Genomic DNA, 26,599 nt, shown 5'->3' with positions numbered 1-26,599 from the left:
ATATAGGAGGTCAGGTAGTATTGGTGTAACCTCCATATAGGAGGTCAGGTAGTATTGGTGTAACCTCCATATAGGAGGTCAGGTAGTATTGGTGTAACCTCCATATAGGAGGTCAGGTAGTATTGGTGTAACCTCCATATAGGAGGTCAGGTAGTATTGGTGTAACCTCCATATAGGAGGTCAGGTAGTATTGGTGTAACCTCCATATAGGAGGTCAGGTAGTATTGGTGTAACCTCCATATAGGAGGTCAGGTAGTATTGGTGTAACCTCCATATAGGAGGTCAGGTAGTACTGGTGTAACCTCCATATAGGAGGTCAGGTAGTATTGGTGTAACCTCCATATAGGAGGTCAGGTAGTATTGGTGTAACCTCCATATAGGAGGTCAGGTAGTACTGGTGTAACCTCCATATAGGAGGTCAGGTAGTATTGGTGTAACCTCCATATAGGAGGTCAGGTAGTATTGGTGTAACCTCCATATAGGAGGTCAGGTAGTATTGGTGTAACCTCCATATAGGAGGTCAGGTAGTATTGGTGTAACCTCCATATAGGAGGTCAGGTAGTATTGGTGTAACCTCCATATAGGAGGTCAGGTAGTATTGGTGTAACCTCCATATAGGAGGTCAGGTAGTATTGGTGTAACCTCCATATAGGAGGTCAGGTAGTACTGGTGTAACCTCCATATAGGAGGTCAGGTAGTACTGGTGTAACCTCCATATAGGAGGTCAGGTAGTTTTGGTGTAACCTCCATATAGGAGGTCAGGTAGTATTGGTGTAACCTCCATATAGGAGGTCAGGTAGTATTGGTGTAACCTCCATATAGGAGGTCAGGTAGTATTGGTGTAACCTCCATATAGGAGGTCAGGTAGTATTGGTGTAACCTCCATATAGGAGGTCAGGTAGTATTGGTGTAACCTCCATATAGGAGGTCAGGTAGTACTGGTGTAACCTCCATATAGGAGGTCAGGTAGTATTGGTGTAACCTCCATATAGGAGGTCAGGTAGTATTGGTGTAACCTCCATATAGGAGGTCAGGTAGTATTGGTGTAACCTCCATATAGGAGGTCAGGTAGTATTGGTGTAACCTCCTCTCTAGGTTTCTTCCTAGGTTTTTGGCCTTTCTAGGGAGTTTTTCCTAGGGAGTTTTTCCTAGCCACCGTGCTTCTTTCACATGCTTTGCTTGCTGTTTGGGGTTTTAGGCTGGGTTTCTGTACAGCACTTTGAGATATCAGCTGATGTACGAAGGGCTATATAAAAATAAATTTGATTGATTTGAAATTTGATATAGGAGGTCAGGTAGTATTGGTGTAACCTCCATATAGGAGGTCAGGTAGTATTGGTGTAACCTCCATATAGGAGGTCAGGTAGTATTGGTGTAACCTCCATATAGGAGGTCAGGTAGTACTGGTGTAACCTCCATATAGGAGGTCAGGTAGTATTGGTGTTACCTCCATATAGGAGGTCAGGTAGTATTGGTGTTAGCTCCATATAGGAGGTCAGGTAGTATTGGTGTTAGCTCCATATAGGAGGTCAGGTAGTATTGGTGTTAGCTCCATATAGTGATAACTCAATATTAGGAAGGTGTTCTTAATATTTTGTACTCAATGTAAATCAACACATCAGGTAGTATTAGTGTAAGAGAAACACATTCAGTCAGGTGGAAATGTGCTCGTTTTTCCTACTGTAGACACATTGGCACGGAATGTGATTGTACTACACTGACTGTACTGTAAGTTGATCTGGAATATGAATCTAAATGAATATAACAGGGATGCAAGAGAGTGGTGTTTGTGGTTCAGATATAAAGAAAATGCATTGTTTTTTTCTGGTAGGAAAGCACACAGACTCATTTTATTCCAACTCTTTCGCACTTTGACGGTGATAATATACACTAACTGCAAGGTATGGATTGAACAGCCACTCCTAATGAATAGTTCTCTGAAAATACTATACGTTTTTCATTCACCTTGATTAATCACATTCAGTGCCTATGTGTCTCTACAGTTTACGACCAACAGGAAAGGCTGTAAAGACAGTGTCTCAAATGTGCCCGTATGCCCTATACAGTGCACTATCCTTGACCAGGGCCCATTTGGAGACCCTCTCTGCATCAGATGGTCTCCATGTAAACCTATCTCTGAGATAGGAGACATCACAAATGATAAAATGAACAATAAAATAAAAGTGTGTACATGAAATGGGCCTGTGGAAGAGTAACAATGTGTCTGCTAACTAATCCTGGAAATACTGTCAACACAACAGGGGTGAGTACTAGGTGGATGGACGGGTAGAGGCTGCTTTAAGATCCAGCACACACACACACACACACACGTTTAAAAGTAGTAGCAGGAAAGTGAGTGGACATTTGTAGAGTGGGGTTGACGCAACAGAATAGAATGTGCCTCACAGCATCCTAATGAAATATTCAGACCACCAAACCCAGCTAGTGCTGCGACTACTAAGTGAGAAACTCTGGGCAGACGTTGGTGGCGAGGTAAAGATTGTGGAGCGTCGGAGGCCAGAGGCGGTGTATATGCATGCATATTAGGAAAGGAGCAAAGTCACTAGTCTAGTAAAACATCAGGTCAGAGACACCTGTATCAGCCCACTGACAGATGTAACCAGCCATGTTTAGAGTTTTTGCAGCATAGAGAGCGCAGAGCTCAAGCGAGAGAGATTGTGTCTAGACTTGACAGTTCATTCAGATTTTGTATTCTGAAAATGGAGTTCTGATTCTGGAATTCCAAACACGTCATGCGTCTGTCTACATTTAAAATGTGTCCACATTGTGTCCGTTCCCGCACTATATTCAATATCAAGTATGCATCCTACAAACGGTGGAATAGGCTAAATATGATAACACCACAACAGCTGATGGCAGTAGCTAACTACTGTAGCTAGCCAGCAAGCTAACAAGAAACGCTAAAGGGACTGCAAACGAGTTAGCATAACTCTAGCCAAATATTTTTCTAAATATTAGCTAGATGGATACCATTAGAGGCCTGCAAACAGGTTCCCTACATGCTAGGAACATATTTCCTCCAACGGTATAATGAAATGGTGCCTCTCAGTCCCAAAACACAAGTTTTCTGGAGACTTGTGGGAGGAGTGCTGATGACGTCGCCCACGCTATGCGTTTCGGTAGCCTGATTGCGTCCAGACTGAGGAGAAATCTGCACACAATGCAGCCCTGACCACCTCCTGAAGTGGTCAGACAGCTCTGAACACAATCTGACGACAAAGCCACTTTTGTGCGTCTAGATAGAAGTCGCATGTAAGTGTAAAGCGTAGACACGACTAGAGAGACAGAAAGAGACACTAATGAAGATGAGAGAATTGAGACATTTGTTCATCAGGAATTAAATTGACCTGAGTAGGTACAAATGGCCTTTACATTATGTTCTGTAAGTAACACATACATTCCATACAGAACTACAACATGAAATGTCTCTACCCACTGGACACAGACCTCATTTCAATGGCAAAGTTTGATTTACATTTGGTTCAGTTGTCAACTAACGTGAAATCAAACCAAAAACATGTGAGTGGATTTAAGGTTAAAAAATTGATTTATTTTTATCAATCTAGTTTTCCACTTTCATTCAAAGTCATTACATTAAATTTGATTAAAAATGACGTGGAAACAATGTTGATTCAACCAGGTCTTGCCCAGTGGGTAAGTACTTGAGGTCAACATGCTTTCAAAAGACTGTGCTGTTTGTGTATAAGAAACATGGTGTAATTTCAAATGCACTCAATGAATACAGTGAGCTGTTACCTTTTCTCCTGTTGAAAGCTCGGTTCATACTGCGATGGCTTCTCTGGTGGTACTGAGACCAGGGCTCTGCAGTGGATCAGGAGCCTGGAGGGACAAAACAACAAAGTCAAGGTCAAGGACATTGAACGACTGACTGAGGGGCTGTGGGTTAGGGGATGGCTGGGAAAAGAGAGAGATCAGCACCCCAAATGGCACTCTATTCAGTACACTACTGTTGACCAGAGCCTTATGGCACGTGGTCAAAAGCAGTACACCACATCGGGAATAGGGAGCTATTTGAGACACACTCAGTGAGAGAGAGATCTATCTGTATTGGCTTGTCTTGGCTAACTGGTGCAGTGAGAGATCAATGTGAAGCTAAATGACTGGAGACCGGAGCTAGATTGACGTTTGGTATGGTGTTGGGTAAAGGAGATATGAGTTAGATTGAGGTTTGGTATGGTGTTGGGAGGTAAAGGAAACAGGAGCTAGATTGAGGTTTGGTATGGTGTTGGGAGGTAAAGGAAACAGGAGCTAGATTGAGGTTTGGTATGGTGTTGGGAGGTAAAGGAAACAGGAGCTAGATTGAGGTTTGGTCTGGTGTTGGGAGGTAAAGGAAACAGGAGCTAGATTGAGGTTTGGTCTGGTGTTGGGAGGTAAAGGAAATATGGGTTGGAGACAGAGGACAGGACTATTGTGAACGTCATTCACATGGATGCACCTAGTGGCAAACCACCCACACACACAGAGAGAATAATACATGCAATACATTTTTCAATACATTTCTGCTTCTACCAAAAACAATGTTCAGCCTTTAGAATGCATTCCTCTATACGATTATCCCTGATCCAAACATTCAAGCCATGCTAAGCTTTAGCCAGCGTTCGACTTAAACAGTCATGCCTTAAACGGTCATCCCACAGATAAACAACAATATCCCTTTGTTAACACAATTGCAAAAATAAACATGTTGCCTTGAGTAACACTAGTGAACAGTCTGCTTGTGAATGTATCATATTCCATATCGCCAGACCAGTTCATTTCAGTTCAAACGATTAGGTCAGAGGTTTCTATAATTTTTCATGATTTCACTTCCCTATATGACAAGTGCATGAGATGTAAACTAGTGAGGCTTTGTGGTGACTCAGCTGAACGGTCTCACACCATGGACGTTACCATCGGTATAACCAAGGCCACTATCATGTTCAGTATAACTTGTAAGTGGAAAATCCCTATATCAGCCATAAAATCTTGTGTAACTGGAATGTCTTCCTATATTCCTCACCAGCTACAGCTTCTTAGCCTGATGGAGCTAAACGGCTAGAAGGCTGACATGCTGCAAGAAGCTTGAGTTCTCAACGTACTGCCACGTTCCTCACCTTTTTACTAAGATCTTAGGACGGAGACTTTGAGAGCTGTGGATGCAGGTACAAATGTAGGATCTTTATTTGAGCCAATTTGCTACAGCTGGAAAATAATGCCGCAGCAACATGAAATGTGAATTATAATTAATGCACAATTTTCTAGGGGTTGATACACAAAATGTAAGGGAAAAATCATGTCTGAAATGTCCAAGTGGAAATGACAAACTCCAGAAGACTTTTTTTTACCTCGAATACACTACAAATTGAAAATATCCTACAATGCAGGAAAGTTGTCCTGCAACAGGGTGATCAAATTAACATCCTACATCTGTATGCAGTGGAGACTTTAGTTCATATGGTTTCTCCTCCATCTTCTTAGACAGAGAAAAGTCTTTCCTCCCTGAAACTAAAACTGTCGCCAACCTCTGAAATGACCTCATGCTTTTATTTAAATTACATTTTTAAAAAATGTCATGGCACAGATAGACAGGTTTAACTACGTCTAATATATGTGTTATATTAGCTTTGTATAAGCAGCTTTGTTTTGGTCTTGTTGGGACATAATCTAACAGGGTCTGAGATGAAGAATTAAGGGCAACACAGTCGGACTCAAAATCCCAACATGGACTTAAGCTCCACAGGCTAGAATCAATGCATGGTCTAACAACGGACACAAAGGAGACAAAATATTGATTTTGAAAAAGAATAGTGATGACTAAAGAACATACCTTGTCATAGGGTCAAGGGTCAGTTATTGTAATTTCATTCAATGGGTGACATCGTCACAGTTCATTGTTCTTGGTGAGACTACACCTCATGTAAAAAAAATGAATACACTGGCTATAGCCAAGACATGTCATATTGTCGATATTCTTGTCATGAAAAACATGTACAGAAGTTTCAAAAATAATCTTATTGCAGATTGAGTGCATTGTACACTGTAAGCAATTCAGTTAAGGGCCACGCGAAGAAATGAATGAATGAATCATCATCATCATCATTACACACATACGAAGAGACAACCTCAGAAATCATTGTCATCAATTCAATAACATGTCAGTCATACACTGACAATCCAACACCATATAAACCCATAAAGGATCCATTAAAATGGACTTCCATCATGCACTTCCATTGATAAGTGTCTCAAAGTAATATTATCCATCCTCTCAAAGCCTTAGAGTGAACGACTTTCAATTTACATGCTGGTTTTATCAATAAATAATACTTTAATGTGGCACATGGACTATAATGGAAGTGTAATTAGATTTCCATGGATGCATGGTAACACCAGATAAAACTAAATTGAAAATACTACAGACAGGAAGCCATTTTAAAGTTACGAGAAAAAATGACTTCTTCCTTCAGGAACCAATCTTATTAAAAAAGTGTCTTCCATTATAGGGATCCATGGATCAAATCTCCATGCTGCACAGGGAATTTACATTAGGGGGAACGTGTTTTGGTGGGAGCTGAGTTTAGTCTGTCCTCACTCAGAATAAAACAGGGCCAGTGTGATTGAGGCCATCACTGCTTATGGCTGTCACATAGCAACCATTACAGTTAAAAAGAATTGGCCTTACACGGCACCGATGACTGCAAGAAATGTCAAAAGACAATCCTACAAACCCAGGAAGTGTAAAACGTGCTATGACATGCATAGTTAGAAAACCCATTGACAGAATCAATTGACATAATTGAAGAGAACTCAAAGACATCGGTTGGTTCTCTCAAATACTTTTCACCTATTTGTTAGTCATCAAGAAAATGTTCTCACATAGGCAAGTATCCTAAATTCCACTGGGGTCAAATGTATATTCAGTCTCCCATTGACATCAATGCATGACTAAGTGAAAATTCAGCTTAAGTGCAAGTTAGGATTTAGCCTCTACTGTCTACTCAAATGATGATCCAGACACTTCCTGGAAACTAATGTGTGACCTAGGAAGACAACAGTATGTCCATCAGGGACCCATTCCAACTAATGAAGGCTATTAGATTCATAGCTACTCCCAGAGAGGGGGTACTCAGATCCCCCTTAAAGGGGCAATCCGCAATTGAAACAATAACAAAGCAGTTACCCCACCACTGTTTCGGTAAAAAGGCTGAGGGATAGGGCTGGAAACTGCAGACTGACCCTTTTTAACTAACCTATTTTACTGTGCTCATTTATTTGCCAGATTAGAATAGCATTCACACTAATTACTTGGGCTGCGTCTCAAACGGCATCCTATTCCTTATATAGTGCACTACTATTGACCAGAGCCCTATGGGACACAACCTTACTTTAGTCATGCGGAAATTCCAAATCCGATTGGCAGTTTCAAGTGCCGGGTGCGAGGAGGCGAGGAGGGTGTTTCAAACACTATGGCCTGTTTTCTTTTCTCTTCTCCTTTCTGATAGGCTATGTGGCAATGGTTGTCATGGGTTGGAGGGGGAAGTGTAGTTCTGTTGTTTAGGGGTGGCCTGTGCCTTTATGCTATGCGAAGTTGAGTAATGTGAAGTTGATTTGAGGCCATGACTGATGTCTGCCGCTCTCAAAGTTCTTGAGCTAGTCGTTTCGTTGCTTTGTAGAGAAGTGTGTGTGTGTGTGAGACGACAAGACAAAGCACTCTAGTATAATGAGGCAGGTCTATAAATCTCACTGAGTGATTCCCGGTGAACCGTTAAGGCTTAAACCCTTTTTAATAATTTCACTCTAATCTTCATGGCTGTTTTTGCATGATAAGGACTTTTACCCACGGAATGCCAGACCGAGACATTCATAATGTGACCATATTTTACTGTCAAGCACTGATTTCCTAGGGGAAGTGGTTCTCTCAGAGGCTGAGAAAATACAAGCCCTCGAGGGCAAGGACAGACTAAACTAAGTTTAAAACTGTGGTCCTGCTTTTTACTTCCAGTGGATAAGAAAAAGAGAGAAAGAAAGAGAAGGAGAGAAAGAGAGAAAAAAAAGAGAACTTTGCAAGTTCAGTACTCTGAGAAACATTTGTCAAAGCCAAAGATGGCACTGTTAAGAATGAGTACTTATTTTTCTAACCAAGGGAGAACATATCCCAGCTATACCATAACTATAAGACATACTCAGCTCCTTGACCTTGGTATTAATGTAACACATACTGAACCGAATTGCAATGAAATAAAGACCTGTATGTCGGATCTTAAATTTGAGCCTGTTTGCTAAAGCAGGAAAAAAAATCCTGCAGCAAGAAGAAATATGAATTATTATGTGGATTCATGGACATTTTTGTAGGGGTTGATAAATTTAAAGTCTGAAATGTAAAAGTGGAAATTATAAACTTCAGAAGCTTTTTAAACCTCAAATACACTGCTAGTTTAAAATGTCATGCATTGGAGCAAAGTTCTCCTTGAAAAGGGTGATCAAATTACGATCCTACATCTGTAGCACATACTGCGCTATGTGACCAATCAGGGAACATGACAGGACTAAAGAATGCTCACTAACTGACACACTCAACACTCAAGAGAGCTCCATTTGGAACAACAATATTGTGTTACCTGTCCTTTACACAAGCAATATATTTTCATTTTCATGTAGAAGAACAGGAGTGGTCCTGTACCTTTATGAAATGTTCAGGGAACATGTTGTGATGAGAGGAAGATAAATGTACCTTCTTGATTTGGATTTGTGTGTCTGGAACTGGAACCCACTAGTAGTGTCTGTCACTCATCTAACCTCCCCTCTGACTCATCAGTTCCCTCTTTCCTGTTGAGAAAAACAGGAAGTATTGATTATCATCCCCATCATGATTACAAAGGATCTTCTCATGGTAACCATACATTATTATAATATGACATATCTTTATAGTATAAAATATTGGAAGATTATGACTACAAATTGGAAGAACACATTTTTATATTGGACAAGCTAGGATCTAATCATTTGCATCTATATTGCTCCACGGAATCAAACATGAAGCATAATAGGTTATGCAATATTGGTATATACAGTAGTATATTATAGTATACTATGGAGTAGAGAGTATAAAGCCCCCTGACAGCCATTGTCACATTGTTTCTATAACCAATACTGATGGAGTAATAGTATTCTCTATTTCTCTCCCAGGGCAAATAACACCCATGAAATCCCAGCTGAGATTTGGCTCCTGGAACATTGTCCTTCCATTAGAATATAATGTGCATCACCACAGCAACCTGACAGCCCACAATACAACAGTAAATGGCTTAACTCTTCCCCCTTATAGATATCAACCAATGAACATACAGAACCAAATAGGACAGAACTTGAAGATGGAGGGAGAAAATGAGGGAAATATGAGAGGGGAGAGTGAGCAAGCAAGCGAGGGGGGGAGAGGGGAGAGAGAGAGAGGGTCAGGGGAGAGAGAGAGAGAGAGGGTCAGGGGAGAGAGAGAGAGAGAGGGTCAGGGGAGAGAGAGAGAGAGAGGGTCAGGGGAGAGAGAGGGTCAGGGGAGAGAGAGAGAGGGTGGAGAGATGGGGAGAGAGGACGAGGTTGAGGGAAAGCGGCTATAGGTAACATATGACCCCCCCCCCCCCCACAGGATCTATAATATGGCACGTTGCCCATTTCAGAGACAAAACTCTCAGAAACATTTAACTGTGCTTATCCATACAGTATAAATGATATGTTCACAATGTCCCACAGGAGAAGTCTCAGTAATGTGAAAACAGGGCTGGTATTCATATCAGCTTCTGACAGGAGACTTGACAGTTATTTGCATGACAAGCTTAAAAGACGAAAACAGGGCGTAGGCTAAGGTTCACTATCCCCTTCTCCTGACATACCCATCATTTAGCTTGTGTGTGATGGAAGATACATTAGACACATTTCTCATAGCTGTATACATTTTAATACTCTTAATGGAGCGTATGGTTTTTAAGGCAGTGAGAAATGATTTGTGTGTCCATTCGATCAATCAGGCAGCAATGCAAGTTAACAGGGTTGCACTGTGGAGAGAGAAATGACTGGCTCCATCTTCGTTTCTTCTTTATGTGTATTCTGCAGCACATTCTACATGGGAGGAATCTGATCCAGAAACCTGTTGTCCTGGAGCACATTCTACATGGGAGGAATCTGATCCAGAAACCTGTTGTCCTGGAGCACATTCTACATGGGAGGAATCTGATCCAGAAACCTGTTGTCCTGGAGCACATTCTACATGGGAGGAATCTGATCCAGAAACCTGTTGTCCTGGAGCACATTCTACATGGGAGGAATCTGATCCAGAAACCTGTTGTCCTGGAGCACATTCTACATGGGAGGAATCTGATCCAGAAACCTGTTGTCCTGGAGCACATTCTACATGGGAGGAATCTGATCCAGAAACCGGTTGTCCTGGAGCACATTCTACATGGGAGGAATCTGATCCAGAAACCTGTTGTCCTGGAGCACATTCTACATGGGAGGAATCTGATCCAGAAACCTGTTGTCCTGGAGCACATTCTACATGGGAGGAATCTGATCCAGAAACGGGTTGTCCTGGTTAAGCAACATGTCTCTGTTGATGTTGTTTAAAAGTATGAATCACTTTTAAGTGTGGGTGTTTGTGTGTTTAAGTGTGTGTTTAAGTGTGTGTATGGGTTGGATGTGTAGTGAGAGTGGAAATGGTCTAAGGTGCAGGTCTGTGCAGGCAGACAGCTAGGGTTCTGTTCAGCAGTCTGATGGCCTGGTGGTAGAAGCTGTCGTATTGGAGCCTGTTGGTTCATCCACTCTACCCTCACACTCCAACATGGACCAGAACACTCCAGGCCCCATGAATAGCTTTATTGGTTTCCCTGTGCTGCATCTCTGAAAACAACAGCTCAGCACAGAGGACAATTTTTCCAATAGAGACATCCCCTATCGCTGTTAAGACTCTGATCTGCAGTGCTCTGTCTGGGGTAGATAAGTCTGTGCCAAGCACCCAAAGCCCTTCCTGTGGCCAGTACCATGTAACCTACCCAGCCAGGCCCTCTCCTTGTAGACGGTCAACCCCCTCTGGGGACCCCTGGAAACACACCCAGCCAGACCCTCTCTTTGCACCTTCTCCTAACACACAAGTCTCTCATTTAAAATGACAAAACTGTCTACTTCTTAACAGATTAATGGTTCTGGACAGAAAGTTCCCTTTTAATAAATGTAATTGGATGGTGCAAGTCAGAGAAAATCTTTTAGGTACACTTCTGTATGAAAAATTGTTTTTTGCCCGAGCCATCCTAGACATACCTGATCTATTACCCATGTCACCTGAAGACAGTCAAGATAAGTTGAAGGAGATACTTTAAGGGAACAAATACCACTTTAAAATACCTAACATTAGAACCTGCAGGCAGAGTATTTACAGACTGACAGGAAAAGAGAATAGTTGTTTATTTTACAGAGTGGGTAAGGAATATGGGTTTACCCCCTGGTACAGAGGTACTGTCTTAACTTCATGTCCACGCCCCAGCTCAACCCTAAACCTAGCTTCATGTCCACGCCCCAGCTCAACCCTAAACCTAATGTCATATCCACACCCCAGCTCAACCCTAAACCTAGCTTCATGTCCACACCCCAGCTCAACCCTAAACCTAGCTTCATGTCCACACCCCAGCTCAACCCTAAACCTAGCTTCATGTCCACACCCCAGCTCAACCCTAAACCTAGCTTCATGTCCACACCCCAGCTCAACCCTAAACCTAGCTTCATGTCCACACCCCAGCTCAACCCTAAACCTAGCTTCATGTCCACACCCCAGCTCAACCCTAAACCTAGCTTCATGTCCACACCCCAGCTCAACCCTAACCCTAGCTTCATGTTCACACTCCAGCTCAACCCTAAACCTAGCTTCATGTCCACACCCCAGCTCAACCCTAAACCTAGCTTCATGTCCACACCCCAGCTCAACCCTAAACCTAGCTTCATGTTCACACCCCAGCTCAACCCTAAACCTAGCTTCATGTCCACACCCCAGCTCAACCCTAAACCTAATGTCATATCCACACCCCAGCTCAACCCTAAACCTAGCTTCATGTCCACACCCCAGCTCAACCCTAAACCTAGCTTCATGTCCACACCCCAGCTCAACCCTAAACCTAGCTTCATGTTCACACCCCAGCTCAACCCTAAACCTAGCTTCATGTCCACACTCCAGCTCAACCCTAAACCTAGCTTCATGTCCACACCCCAGCTCAACCCTAAACCTAGCTTCATGTCCACACCCCAGCTCAACCCTAAACCTAGCTTCATGTCCACACTCCAGCTCAACCCTAAACCTAGCTTCATGTCCACACCCCAGCTCAACCCTAAACCTAGCTTCATGTCCACACCCCAGCTCAACCCTAAACCTAGCTTCATGTTCACACCCCAGCTCAACCCTAAACCTAGCTTCATGTCCACACCCCAGCTCAACCCTAAACCTAATGCTTCATATCCACACCCCAGCTCAACCCTAAACCTAGCTTCATGTTCACACCCCAGCTCAACCCTAAACCTAGCTTCATGTTCACACCCCAGCTCAACCCTAAACCTAATGCTTCATGTCCACACCCCAGCTCAACCCTAAACCTAGCTTCATGTCCACACCCCAGCTCAACCCTAAACCTAGCTTCATGTCCACACTCCAGCTCAACCCTAAACCTAGCTTCATGTCCACACCCCAGCTCAACCCTAAACCTAGCTTCATGTCCACACCCCAGCTCAACCCTAAACCTAGCTTCATGTCCACACCCCAGCTCAACCCTAAACCTAGCTTCATGTCCACACCCCAGCTCAACCCTAAACCTAGCTTCATGTCCACACCCCAGCTCAACCCTAAACCTAGCTTCATGTTCACACCCCAGCTCAACCCTAAACCTAGCTTCATGTCCACACCCCAGCTCAACCCTAAACCTAGCTTCATGTTCACACCCCAGCTCAACCCTAAACCTAGCTTCATGTCCACACCCCAGCTCAACCCTAAACCTAATGTCATATCCACACCCCAGCTCAACCCTAAACCTAGCTTCATGTCCACACCCCAGCTCAACCCTAAACCTAATGTCATATCCACACCCCAGCTCAACCCTCACCCTAGCGATAACCCTAACTTCAACTTTCCTCAATTATCCCTTTCTCTTACAATGATGATTCATAAGCCACCTTAAACATTGACCAATGACAAGTAAGCTATTCAAAACAGGATTTATGATAATGTCTAGAGCGTTGGAAAGAGTGTCTGGTTTTGTAGAGATTGACCTATATTTCCACTGTTAAGCACTGTTAATAACACAGTAATATAAAACCCTCTCTAAGCACAGTCGGTGGGGGGGGGGGCGACACACCAAACAATGAAAATAATGTTTCTCGCCTTTCTTTACAAATGTAGGTCAATTATCTTGACGGATGGTGTTTGGCCAGTTATACTGGAATATAAAGTACTTGTATTGTTGTATTGTATGTAGACTATTTAGGGGATTCTATTACATATTTATTATGCAAACTAATATTTCCTCAATAATATTACATTCGGATATAAGGATTGAGGAGACCAGTCAATATGCCAGACGTATCATACCTGTCTTGTCTAGATGAACAATAAAAAGGACTCTACAGTAAGGTAGCACTGTGAGGGGGAAACTAGGGCTATATTTAGCTCTGTCTTTCTCCACACAATAGATTTATATTTTCCTTAGAAGCTAACTGTAAGAAACTGTAGCTTCACCAGGTCATTTATCTCTGTGCCTACATAACACAGCGTTGGTTGCTTCCTTTGTCTTCTCCAGCCACAATGCATTTCCATAACACATTTACCACAGAGATGACAGCTTTATTATGCCATCATATCTCGGTAATGCAGTTCCTTCCCGCTCCAGCCGAATATCGATCACGCATAAACCTCACCACTCGTCAGAGTGGACAGGAAAATACAAACAATTCAAAAGCAGGAGCGAGAGAGAATCCCTTATTGGCCGGTACGTATGCCAGAAGGACTCATGTTTCAGTTATACTGTAGTGTATAACTGCAGTAGGAACACGACAGAAACCCATTGAGTTGGAAGGAGGACTGTAACATTGAGCTCCTAATGGATGCCAAGGCTCCAACCATAGTCCTATTCCAGCCCCTGCTATCTAGCTCCTGCACAAACACCAAGCTCAACTAAGCCCGTTACCGCGACAATCACACAGCAGATTCCATACACAAGGCTTCCACTGGCCTGAACAGTCACACATTCCAAATCCAACAATGCCTTAGAACCCTGCGGATTCCGCGCTGGAATACATTGACAGACTGACGGACAACAGCCAACGAGAAGGGCTCTGTTTGAGCAGTGTTCTGTGTTCTCTGTTGGACATACTGTAGTCTACATGCACTGAAAACACACACCATTTCCATCAACCCATCTGAATATAGATTCGATGGTATAGTTAGTAGTGGGACAGTGGATGTCATGTTCGTTTAATGAAAAACACCAGAAAATAGCCTACAAGTGATGACTAACTATGTGTTCCTTAGCCTACACGTTTTTCTGCCAATCGATTGTGATTTTGTTTCATGCAATCTCTGTCTGTACATGTGGTTAATTCTCTGGCTGGGCAAATAAGTGGAGGTGGTATAGCTATCACTGATCAGAAACATTTAGCATGCTATAATGTAGCCTAAATCACTGATCAGAAACATTTAGCATGCTATAATGTAGCCTAAATCACTGATCAGAAACATTTAGCATGCTATAATGTAGCCTAAATCACTGATCAGAAACATTTAGCATGCTATAAATGTAGCCTAAATCAAGTGTTCGTCGATCACTGATCAGAAACATTTAGCATGCTATAATGTAGCCTAAATCAAGCGTAGGCCTATTATTTTGCTCGATAGCATAAAGGCAACTCCAAAAGCCTGCAGAGGTTGTGAAATATGAACATGAGATTCACATACTTTTGAAAATATAGATTGCTATTATTTACTAATCAGATCAAAAAAAGAATGGGCTTGCCTCGGGCTCGGTTTCAAAATATCCCTTTTTTATATGACAGCGGTTACACACGTTGCTGTGACGGAAGTTATGTGGGAAAGATATTAGTAGTATTTTATTCTGTTATATTTCATTATATTCTTACTACAAAATATTTGTGTTGACTGATCCGGTCGGTGTGCCTTGTCTATTTAATGAACAAAATAATAACTATTGATTTCATTATTTTGGATGTAACAAACTCAAAATATGCCATTCTATTGTTATGAAAATACATTTTATTAGTCTTCTATTTCGTAGGACCTGCATAAACAAATTCATGGTGTATACAGTATTCAATGGATTCAATAGATTCCCACCCACATCTGCACACCACTACCCCCACTATAACCTGAGGTTTAAAAGGTATATGCAGGCAAGAATGTTGTAAAAATGGGCCTGTTTGTAAGAGATTCATATAAACCTTGCCCAATTTTATTTACAGACAAAATACCATAAATCCTATGTGAAAGCAGTATATGAGACTATTGTGAAACATTACCAAGCCACTGATATCCATTAACTGGATCAAAGCACACAGACAGACCATGATAAGATGGATTTTATATCCTGCTGTAGACAGGCATATGGGCTTTTGGTGAAAATCAGACCCAAGTCCCATTTCTGTCAGCCCCTGGAAATCCCTTCCTGTTTCTCCAACGCGAAAGGAAATTGTGCAACACGCACACCACCCAGTCGAAAACAAGCATTGTAATTGCTGAGATACTGATCTGGTGTATCACGTAATGTCCTATTTCATTAACAGAATAACAGATCTAATCATTCATTAATACAAATACAGCACTGTGAAGTCATTTGATCTATTTTAGACCTGCCCATACCTCAACATTACCCTGGTCTGTGTCCACACACTGCCAAGCTATGGCTTTTGAAGTGCACCCTCAGTGTTTTTCTGTGAAGCAGTGGTCCCCAACCAGTGTTGCAAACAGAGGTCTGGGTTGGGTGGGTGCTGGGAGATGCACTATATATCCAAAAGTATGTGGACACCCCTTCAAATTAGTGGATTTGGCTATTTCAGCCACACCCGTTGCTTATAGGTGTATACATAGAGGACACAGCCATAGAATCTCCATAGACAAACATTGGCAGTAGAATGGCCTTACCGAAGAGCTCAGTGACTTTCAACGTGGCACCGTCATAGGATGCCACCTTTCCAACAAGTCTTTTCGTCAAATTTCTGCCCTGCTAGAGCTGCCCCGATCAACTGTAAGTGTGATTATTGTGAAGTGGAAACATCTTGGAGTAACAACGGCTCAGACGCAAAGTGGTAGGCCACACAAGCTCACAGAATGGGACCGCCGAGTGCTGAAGCGCTTAGCGTGTAAAAATCGTCTGTCCTCAGTTGCAACACTCACTACCGAGTTCTAAACTGCCTCTGGAAGCAACGTCAGCACACAAACTGTTCGTCAGGAGCTTCATGAAATGGGTTTCCATGGCCGAGCAGCCGCACACAAGCCTAAGATCACCATGTACAATGCCAAGCGTCAGCTGGAGTGGTGTAACGCTCGCCGCCACTGGACTATGGAGCAGTGGAAACGTGTTCTCTGGAGTGATGAATCACGCTTCATCATCTGGCAGTCCAACGGACAAATCTGGGTTTGGTGGATACCAGAAGAACGCTACCTGCCCCAATGCATAGTGCCAACTGTAAAGTTTGGTGGAGGAGGAAGAACAATGGTATGGGGCTGTTTTCATGGTTCGGGCTAGTCCCCTTAGTTCCAGTGAAGGGAAATCTTAACGCAACAATGACAATCTAAATGATTGTGTGCTTTGTTCCAACAGTTTGGAGAAGGCCCTTTCCTGTTTCAGCATGACAATGCCCCCGTGCACAAAGTGAGGTCCATACAGAAATGGTTTGTTGAGATCGGTGTGGAAGAACTTCACTGGCCTGTACAGAGGCCTGACCTCTGTTCCAACAGCTAGTGGAAAACCTTCCCAGAAGAGTGGAGGCTGTTATAGCAGCAAAGGGGGGACCATCTCTATATGAATGCCCACGATTTTAGAATGAGATGTTCGACAAACAGGTGTCCACATACTTCTGGTCATGTAGCGTCATAAGGGAATGTGACCCTAAAGTCATAAGACTGAGAACACTCCTGGCCCATCTCATTCTTCAGAGAGAGAAGAACACATTGAACTGACCCTAGATCAGTTCTCTCTACCCAGATCCCAACCTTAAGCCCTCCTCGCTCCTCAGGCAGAGGGGAATCCAATCAGAGCACTCTGGTCTAAGGTCAGCTTTTTCCCAATCATTAAAGTTCAACATTCCTAGGTCATCATATGTGCTTCAAAGAGAAGTTGCACTCTAATGAATGGGTCTTGGATCAGAGCCCCCTCTGCCGAGATCCTACATTAAACCACTGGGGGCTAAACTTAAATCTAGCCTGTACCTGGAGAACTACTGCAACACTGGATGAAACATCATTGTACTTCAGACTCCCAAAGTACGATGTCTGGCCCTTAGAGTTCCTTTTTACAACACTAGTACATCATATGCACATGACTCAGCTCAAGGATGAACTTCTTTTGTTCCTCTTCCCCGAGTGTCCTAGAGAAGTGTTCCATAGTGCTCTGCCATCCATCTTGCTGGCCATATCTCCATTTGAAGTACATCTTTACTTTTCTTCATCATTTGATGCAGGGGTAGAGTGTGTATCAAAGAAAGAGTAGGTATTCATCATGATACTGATTACACTAGAGTAATATTAGTCTGGTCAGGATCATCGTGATACTGAAGACACTAGAGTAATATCAGTCTGGTCAGGATCATCTGATACAGTAGAAACTAGAGTAATATCAGTCTGGTCAGGATCATCTGATACAGTAGAAACTAGAGTAATATCAGTCTGGTCAGGATCATCTGATACGGTAGAAACTAGAGTAATATCAGTCTGGTCAGGATCATCTGATACAGTAGAAACTAGAGTAATATCAGTCTGGTCAGGATCATCTGATACAGTAGAAACTAGAGTAATATCAGTCTGGTCAGGATCATCTGATACAGTAGAAACTAGAGTAATATCAGTCTGGTCAGGATCATCTGATACAGTAGAAACTAGAGTAATATCAGTCTGGTCAGGATCATCTGATACAGTAGAAACTAGAGTAATATCAGTCTGGTCAGGATCATCTGATACAGTAGAAACTAGAGTAATATCAGTCTGGTCAGGATCATCTGATGCAGTAGAAACTAGAGTAATATCAGTCTGGTCAGGATCATCTGATACGGTAGACACTAGAGTAATATCAGTCTGGTCAGGATCATCTGATACAGTAGAAACTAGAGTAATATCAGTCTGGTCAGGATCATCTGATACAGTAGAAACTAGAGTAATATCAGTCTGGTCAGGATCATCTGATACAGTAGAAACTAGAGTAATATCAGTCTGGTCAGGATCATCATCTTCATACTGAAGACACTAGAAGAAAAACAGTCTGGTTAAAATGATATGAGTGAAAGGAGGGCAGGATTTGGGGTTTCAGGCTTTTCCACTCAAACAATATGGCTGATCTGTTTAGAAGAAAAGCCAATTGGACTACAGCAAAGTGGGACCACAGACTCAATATGCTCACTAACAAAACAATTAGAACTGTTCTTCACAACAATATAAAACCAGACTGAAGTGGCCAGTTTAATGTTCTAACATAGATTACTTTGTCACCATTTCCATTTCATTTGTTTTCTCTGCCTACTTTGGGACACGGTCTTTTTAGCCCACTCTACACAAATACATGGAGTTATTTAAATCATTAATCTGTGCATGTCATAAGAAGGACACCTGCCAAACCAAAGCAACGAGGTGATTAATGTGCTTCTGTCTCAGGAGAGAATTATGACTGAGCAGTGTACAGGGACTCACTATACCATGAGGATGAATTAGATCATTACACTGGTGACTGGAAACAACCAATATTAAAGAGCTAATTTCTCCTTCATTTGGTTGTTTTAATGTGAAGTGTGTTGCAATTTAAAATGCACTTCAAATAAAGATTTGATTATTCTCTTGATTTGATTGATTAAGGCTAGAGTAGTAGAACAATAGTACTGTGCTCATACCTCATTGACAACTACGGTCGAGACAGAGAAAGCAACATTAGTCACCATTATAAAAACTGGGTGGATTGAGCCCTGAATGCTGATTGGCTGTATACCACGGGTATGTCAAAACATTTATTTTTACTGCTCTAATTACGTTGGTAATCAGTTTATAATAGCAATAAGGCACCTTGGGGGTTTATGGTATATGGCCAATTTACCACGGCTAAGGGCTGTATCCAGGCACTCTGCGTTGCATCGTGAGAAGAGCAGCCCTTGGTCATGGTATATTATCCATATACCACATCCCCTCGTGCCTTATTGATTAATTACTGCATGTTAGTTCCTCCAATATTAAACACTGATCATCTTTTATGATCAATACAATGTTAATGTATCAAAAGTATGCGTAAGAAAACAGACGGGCTGAACACACTATACACAAGCTACATACAGTTCCTCATTATGTATTGCATAAATGTTACACTTCTGACTTCTGGAGCACAGCAGTCTATATACTGTCTCCCAGACAGTGAAATATGTGCATGACAGTGAAGTCGGCCTACTGTGGAATTCAAATCTAATTCAAAGCACTCACTGGGAAACCCAACATAGTCGCATAAGCTAATTGGAAAACGACATCCAATTCCATTCATGCATGGATGGTGAACAAGTCAAGTCTAAACACTCCTTGTATTTCCCTAAAGGAGGGTCAATGTGGAGCCACAGTGTTCTGGGGACTAAATCAAATCGCTGCAGAGTTTGTCTTTATTTACGGAATTAGTTTTAAAGGCAATGAACTTTGAGCCTGGAGGAACTTTTGTGTACTTTAAAAAAAAGTTTATTAAATTTGTTTTGAACTTTGATTCCTTTAACTTTAAATAACTGTTTAAACTGACCATTTTCAAAAACTTGCAGCAGTCTCCATAATGAATGAGTGAAAGCAGTTGAGGCGTTTTTAATGAGATGCTGCCGCCATTAAAACAAGTCAATTCATATCAAATGAGAAATGTCCCATTTTGTGCTACTCGTTTTTTTAATCAATAAAGCTTTCCAATCAAGTGGAAAATGGAGATGAATAAATGTCTATAATTTATATGCAGAAGCATAATTCTCTCCAGACTCTAGAAAGAAAACCAAACACATAGAAATAGAATCTATAGATCATATTTCTATGGCAAGTCACAAATCGTTCTATATGAGCATAGAACTAAATATTAGAACTTGAGTATGGAGTCTGAATTAACAGCGCTGTGTGATGTCAATCTTTTTTTACTTCAAAATGTTCAAACAAATCACTCAGAGATATAGGTACTGCTGACTGTAACACTAGCCACATCTTTCCCATCAGGAAAATACAGATTCAAGCACACAGAAATAGGCCTTCATGACCAAACAGTCTCAATACAAACTGATCTGATTCCATTTTCTCTGGGCTGAGTGACAAAATACGTTTCAGTGAGAAAGTCGTTTAATACGGGTGCTCATATTGGCTGCTGGCCAGACACCATCGAGCATCACTCTTACTATCATTCATTTCAGAACGAGTCTCTCACCAGTCGATATGACCAATTAATTAGCCTAAGCATCTTCATTATAGAGCATTGATCGCCAAACTGTACAGCAGCCCGTAATTAATATCAGTTTATGAAATAACACTTAATCAAGCTCAGCAAATTAAACCGCTATCCTTCTAATGAGAATGCCAAAACTACAGTATAGTAAAACCCTCAACAGCCTGCAAGTCCAGACAAGTATAATGGAGCTATGTGGTGTATTGCACTGTAAAAACAGCATCCATTTACTGGTCTATGAAGTCCACCTTATTATGGAAGAAATGAATGCTGTTACATAAAAGTATAGAGCCATAACTAGCCAGTAGGTATTACGATGGATTCACTTGAGTTGCAACTTCTTCACAGGGTGCTTAAGCTTCCTCCTGCTTTGGGAATCAATGTGTTCTGACAGCTGAGTAGGGTGCTGCTGTCAGACAGACAGAATTGTGTGATGCTTCTTCTCCTAGAGAGCAGCAGGTAGATCCAGCAGCATCAGAAGCCCCACAGGAAGTAGGAAGGGGCCTAGGGAAAAAGGTCACTACAACCCCTGGGAGATGCCTGGAAATGTGTGTTTGTAGAGGGGAGGTGGATTGACGTCTCCGTGGTCAGGACAGACCACGAAGCAAACGAGGGGTTTAATTTGACAGTGAGGCGCTAACCAAGCAGCACGGGATTGCCCTGGCCACCGCTTCAGGTTCACTTGAGCCTTAGAGTACTGCTGATGATTATAAAGAGAGGAGAAACAGGGGTCCAGCAGCAGGTGCCATCCTCAGCACAAGACAAAGCAGAGCACTGATTCCATGTGACAGTGAGGGACTGTACTAACAGTAGCAGCATACAATATCTGAAAATAAATGGAGTGTTCGACTCCAGTGCTTGTCTGAGTTTTCTGCTGGTATCAATAACTCCTTGTAGCCTAATTGTCTGATCAATTGGCCATAGAGCCAGCCCACAAAACTAAGTTTATTCTGAACCAGTTGCTGATTAAAAAAGGTAAAAACTAGACTTAGCCACCATGCCTCTACATCTGCATTACTTGCTGTTTAGGGTTTTAGGCTGGGTTTCTGTATAAGCACTGCTGATGTAAAAAGGGCTTTATAAATACATTTGATTAATTGATTAACCAGTGTGGTCCATGTGGACTCTAGCAAAGCAGTCCTGGCATCAACAAAGTGAAGTTGGGCAGCTTTAGAGAGGGGAGCATTTAACGTGGTTCGGTTAGAAAGTGGAGAAGCAGCACTCTGTCTATTAGTGTGTATAGAGTGTCCTTGGGGTTAAAGAGAACATTCTCATTGGGTGAATACAGTTAAGGGAACATCTTCTAATTCAAGTTCTTGCCTCAAGCAGAACTTTTATCATCAATGGCCAGCTCTGCTTCAGTCAAACAACGGGGGAAGAGAGACATACTTAAAATACAACGTTTTGCTCTATTAAAATGTTGTGCAACACAATAACCCACAGTGACCTAGAACGGCCAGATGTGCTCACACACCAGTGTGCTGCACATTACAAACCTTGCTAAAAGGAAGATGCTCCCTTAGAAATACATTAAGGTCTTTAAAAAACAACCTGTATTCAACATAGCCTATAGCTATTAAAACATTACATAGTAGCAGGGGCGGAAATCGCGGGGGGGACGGGGGGCACACGACCCCCCCATCCTGGGAAAAATATGATTTGTCCCCCCCAATATATCACTGAAACATAACTATGTAATTTAAATAATATTAATAATACGCAATGAAAGCAATTGTGCTGATTATAGACACTTAACAGCGCGTTTTTAAGTTTCAAAAGATTGCGACCCCCCCACCCTTTTCCTCACAATGGTTTGATCCACTGGCAAGGTAACAGAGGGGTCGTAGCCACTGTCTGAAAGGCACTCAATGAACGTAACTGACGTGAGGTTAATCCAGTCAATCGCGCACACACACTAGCTGAATATGCACAGCTAGCGCGCAAATATTAACTATTAAGCTAGCTAGTACCTATTCCATTTATGTGGCCTCGTCAAAGATGGAATCTTTGCTATGGTTAATTTATTCCGCAGATGACGTAAGTTAGTGCTTCAAAGTCCCTGTGATAAGGTTAGCGATAAACTGATTTAACCCAGGTAGCAAAGATTATAGCAAACACCACTGAAACTGAATTGGTGCTCGCTAGCTTTGCAAATTCAGCTATTGTTGGAAGCCAGCCAATATGAAACAAACTATTAAAATTACAAAAGGTTGCAGCATATGTTATATAAATGGTGAACTCATACAGCTGTCAACTCTTGTCATTTTAATCCGTTTCACATTTGCTAGCTACCTTTTAGATCGAAGCCCAAATAGAATGATAAAAGATAAGATGATAGAAGCCCATCTCCTACTGTAAATAACCTACACACTGTGTGTGTGTGTAGCCAGCCAGCCAGGTAGAAAAATGGCAGAAAAATAAAAGACGGACATCAGAGTATTTTTCACTACACCAAAACGCAAAGTAAGAATCCTAGTAGCCTAATATCTCAAAGACTAGTTGATAAAATGTTCATAAGAAAGAAATGAAATTCTAATGGAAATGTTTCACAATGATGTCATTAGGCAGAGCAGGCAACAGATTGCACACAGACAGCAGAGTTGGGGACAGATATGCAGGGACAGACTGGCATAGACAGGGAGTCTCAGGTAAGTTTGTTGAGTCTTTGTTTGGCAACATTATGAAAGGTTCTCCATTTTTTTTACTTGTAAAATAGGAACATAATTGGAAAATGCCATGGATACCCCCACTCAACTTAAACTGGTGACTGAACTAAGATTTGTTAAAGGCAATGGTATTGCTGTTGTGAATAGTTGTGTAGTTTTGGGTACCGGTAGTTAGGAGTACGGCAAACACCTTATTTCTTTGGTTCCTCAATATACATTTACCATATTACAATGTAGGCTATGTGTTACAGCACTACTTTTGGTGTCCCCCTCAGGAATTGCTCTTGAGAAAATGTCATGTAATTGTCCCCCCCAAAGTTGATATCAGATTTTCGCCCCTGCATAGTAGTTCACATTAATTGCTCGCCCGTTCTTCAAATTATCCCATTTTTCTCTACAACGTTGTTTCTTTTAACTCTGTCTGTTATTAACTAATTTGTAAATACTGAGTATTTAAAAAAAATTTAAAAAATAAAAAATAAGGACGTGTGTAGCTCTTCTAAGAACGTGTCTCAAATCAGTTGGACAAAGGAAAGCAAAAACGCAATGTTCCAGCAGAATCCATTCAGCAATAAATCCCGGCATAACAAAAACAGTATATGAACGCAGCGCTGTCAAAAACAGCAGACATTGTGTTCAGTTTAATCGAACCAACAATTCAATGAAACAGAATTGCCATAGCCTATAACTAACGACGTTAACTCATAGGAAAACTTAAAAGTCTGCACAAAAAGTAGCCTATGCATTCCCCCTTTTCCAAATAGGCTACAGAGAAAGAGAAAACATTAACCCACCAAATGAAGTGAAAGATTCCTTGTTTTGTACGGTCTCCTTGTCGCCCAGCTCTCTCGTTCATGAGCGGCTCTGTTCCGTCTCTCTTCACAAACGCGGGCAGCGCGCACCGCTTCTTGAAAAGTTTAGTGACGTCAACCCAAGTATTTCAAAAGCCGCTATTCCGCTGCAATTGAACTGTGCCATTTAAACTGACCACGTGCATAACATTATATCATGAAAAATCGTGTGGGATTAAAACTGAAACTGACCATATCCTTTGATATTAGAAGATGATCTATTGTTGTCAAATATCTCTTTCTCTGGCAAAAAAAATACTTTTGTGATTTCAAAAAACATGGGAAGACTTCTTCTAGCCTTTCAAAATAACTTGAGACAGAATAGTAGATTACAGCATTGCACAGCCCCAGCAGAGAAACAGTTTACATTATTATTTATCATGGGCAGTGGCGACCCGTCATTCAGGGCAGGTGCAGCCCCATCTGTTTTGAGCCCAACCTCTTTAGCTAAAACAATATTTATATATATTTTTGTTGTCGCCTGTTTTGCATGTTATTTTGACATTAATACTAGTCACATATCAGTTTACAAACAATGTAAAAAAAAAAATCTAAAAAATAAAGATATGGTCTCTTTTTTGCTTTCTTGAGTAAAGCAGCTCAAAATGCAGGTGTTTCAGTCAAGCTCAGTGCTTTCTGTGGTGGTGGGAGGGGCAGCCAGTAGAACATACAGAGCATAGGGGTTGGTAATGTTCTCTAGCTGCGCCGTGATTGGCTCAGTGTTCTGTCACTCATGGGGACACTGCCTCACCGCAAAATCTACAGGATGAGCTCTAAAACTTCAAACCCCTTGGTGCTGCCATAGATTTATATTAGAAATGCCCATCCAAGAAGGCTCAAGGTCACAAATGAAATGACGTCAAATCATGTTATATCTACCGTAGCTTTGATTGTAATGATCAAATAGCAAGCTAGACAGTCAGTCATCATCAGGAAGTCGACAATCTACTGGCAAATCCTTTTCAATCATTGTCATATGAAGAGAAAATATAGATAAAACATCGGTGCTCATCCGTCATTGGACATAAACATTACACAACAAGTTGGAAACTGCAAATTCCACAATGAGTGGTTTGTAAGGAATCAGTGGCTAACTGCAAGCGTTGCAAAGCAATCACTAGCCTGCTATTCAGTGGAAAGGGTGTGTGGTTCAAGTCTGGGTTTAAGGGTCTCTTTTCCAAGCTTAAAATGATCGACATTCACATGCAACACCATTGTCCAGAAAAGGTTGAATACATTGGCCATGACTTCTGCCGCTTTCAAAATAACTGGAAATTCGGAACTGGGCAATCTCAGACTTCACTGAGTTCAAGACAACTGGAAACTTGGAAAATGATGAGCTCCGACTGGGAAAATACGTTTTGAACGTTCATCCAACTCGGAATTCCGAGTCAGGAACTCGGGCTCTTTCTAGAGCTCCGACCTCAAGATCACTGACGTCATGATTCAACCTTGTTTTTTTCAGAGTTCCCAGTTGTCTTGAAAGCACTATAAATCTAGAGATGACATAAATCCAGTTTGATGACAGAATTTGCCCACAGGAAGGACCACCACGCCACTTTGCTGTTCAAGTGAGCATAGCACAACAAAAATGTATTGTATGCTGCTGCATAAATTATGTAATTTGTCAGGGAGATATGTATACTGTAGCTAAGAAAGTAATACTAAGTGTATGTTGTGTAGTAAGCTGTTAGTAGCCCGTATGCCTCACCCTAATAATTTGGTCCTTTTCCCCCTCATAACTTAGCCTACTGTTCTGACTTGGTTGTAGCCTGTTTTAGAGAAATGTCCTCATCAAATATTGTACGAGCTTTCACTGTCTGTTTATATGCCCCTTTTATTTATCCTACGGTTCTGACTTTGTGTACAGGGAGAATACTGTAAGAATGGCCCATGTTCTGAATTCTGTCGCTGTACATTTAGAAAGTGCTAAACAGATAGTTATATTGACTACGTCCGTCCTAGCTAGCTCATTAATGCCTTAATCGAAATTACGGATTGCCTCTTATCCGCTCATCGTTCCCTTATGCCATAGTTTGTACATCTCAATTGTCAGTAGAAACCACATTTGTTGAAGCAAGTCAGCCATATCCACTATGTTTTATAAAAGGCAGTAAATGAGGCTGAATGAACTGTTTCACTGCCAGACAAGGCTCCGCTGATAGCCAGGTGTAGCGGTGGTAAGGTGTTGGGACAGCTTCATGTAGGTCCTAATAGTTTGTGGACACCGTTTGTCACCGTTATTGTGCAATTAATTGTTTAGTGTTGTGTAGTGGGTTTGCTGGCATGCATCCCCCCCCCAAAAATTGTTTTGCCCCACCAAGATTGACATGCTAACATTGCCACTGATGATGGAGGGTGCATATTAGCATAATAGGCT

General features: G+C 41.8%; 1 protein-coding gene across 6 annotated transcripts in view; it reads right to left on the bottom strand.

The window, feature by feature from the left end:
* LOC106575714 (PTB domain-containing engulfment adapter protein 1) overlaps positions 1-24,313 on the bottom strand; it is a 31,975-nt gene extending 7,662 nt beyond the window's left edge. For 2 of the 6 annotated variants that reach the window (XM_045698071.1, XM_014152367.2), the window contains exons 1-3: positions 24,163-24,313; positions 8,753-8,847; positions 3,778-3,861 (exon numbers count right to left, since the gene is read on the bottom strand). In XM_045698071.1, the coding sequence (XP_045554027.1) occupies positions 3,778-3,805 (28 nt within the window). In that variant the 5' untranslated portion in view covers positions 3,806-3,861; positions 8,753-8,847; positions 24,163-24,313. Of the gene's footprint in view, positions 1-3,777; positions 3,862-8,701; positions 8,848-24,162 lie in introns of all 6 variants that reach the window. The other 4 variants (XM_014152370.2, XM_045698072.1, XM_045698070.1 and 1 more) reach the window with 3 other exon arrangements.
* Between the last annotated feature and the right edge of the window lie 2,286 nt (positions 24,314-26,599).

Source organism: Salmo salar, chromosome ssa16 (assembly GCF_905237065.1).
Source record: "Salmo salar chromosome ssa16, Ssal_v3.1, whole genome shotgun sequence".
Lineage (NCBI taxonomy): Eukaryota > Metazoa > Chordata > Actinopteri > Salmoniformes > Salmonidae > Salmo > Salmo salar.
Note: the sequence above shows the minus strand (reverse complement) of the source record. Positions and strands in the feature narration are given on the sequence as shown.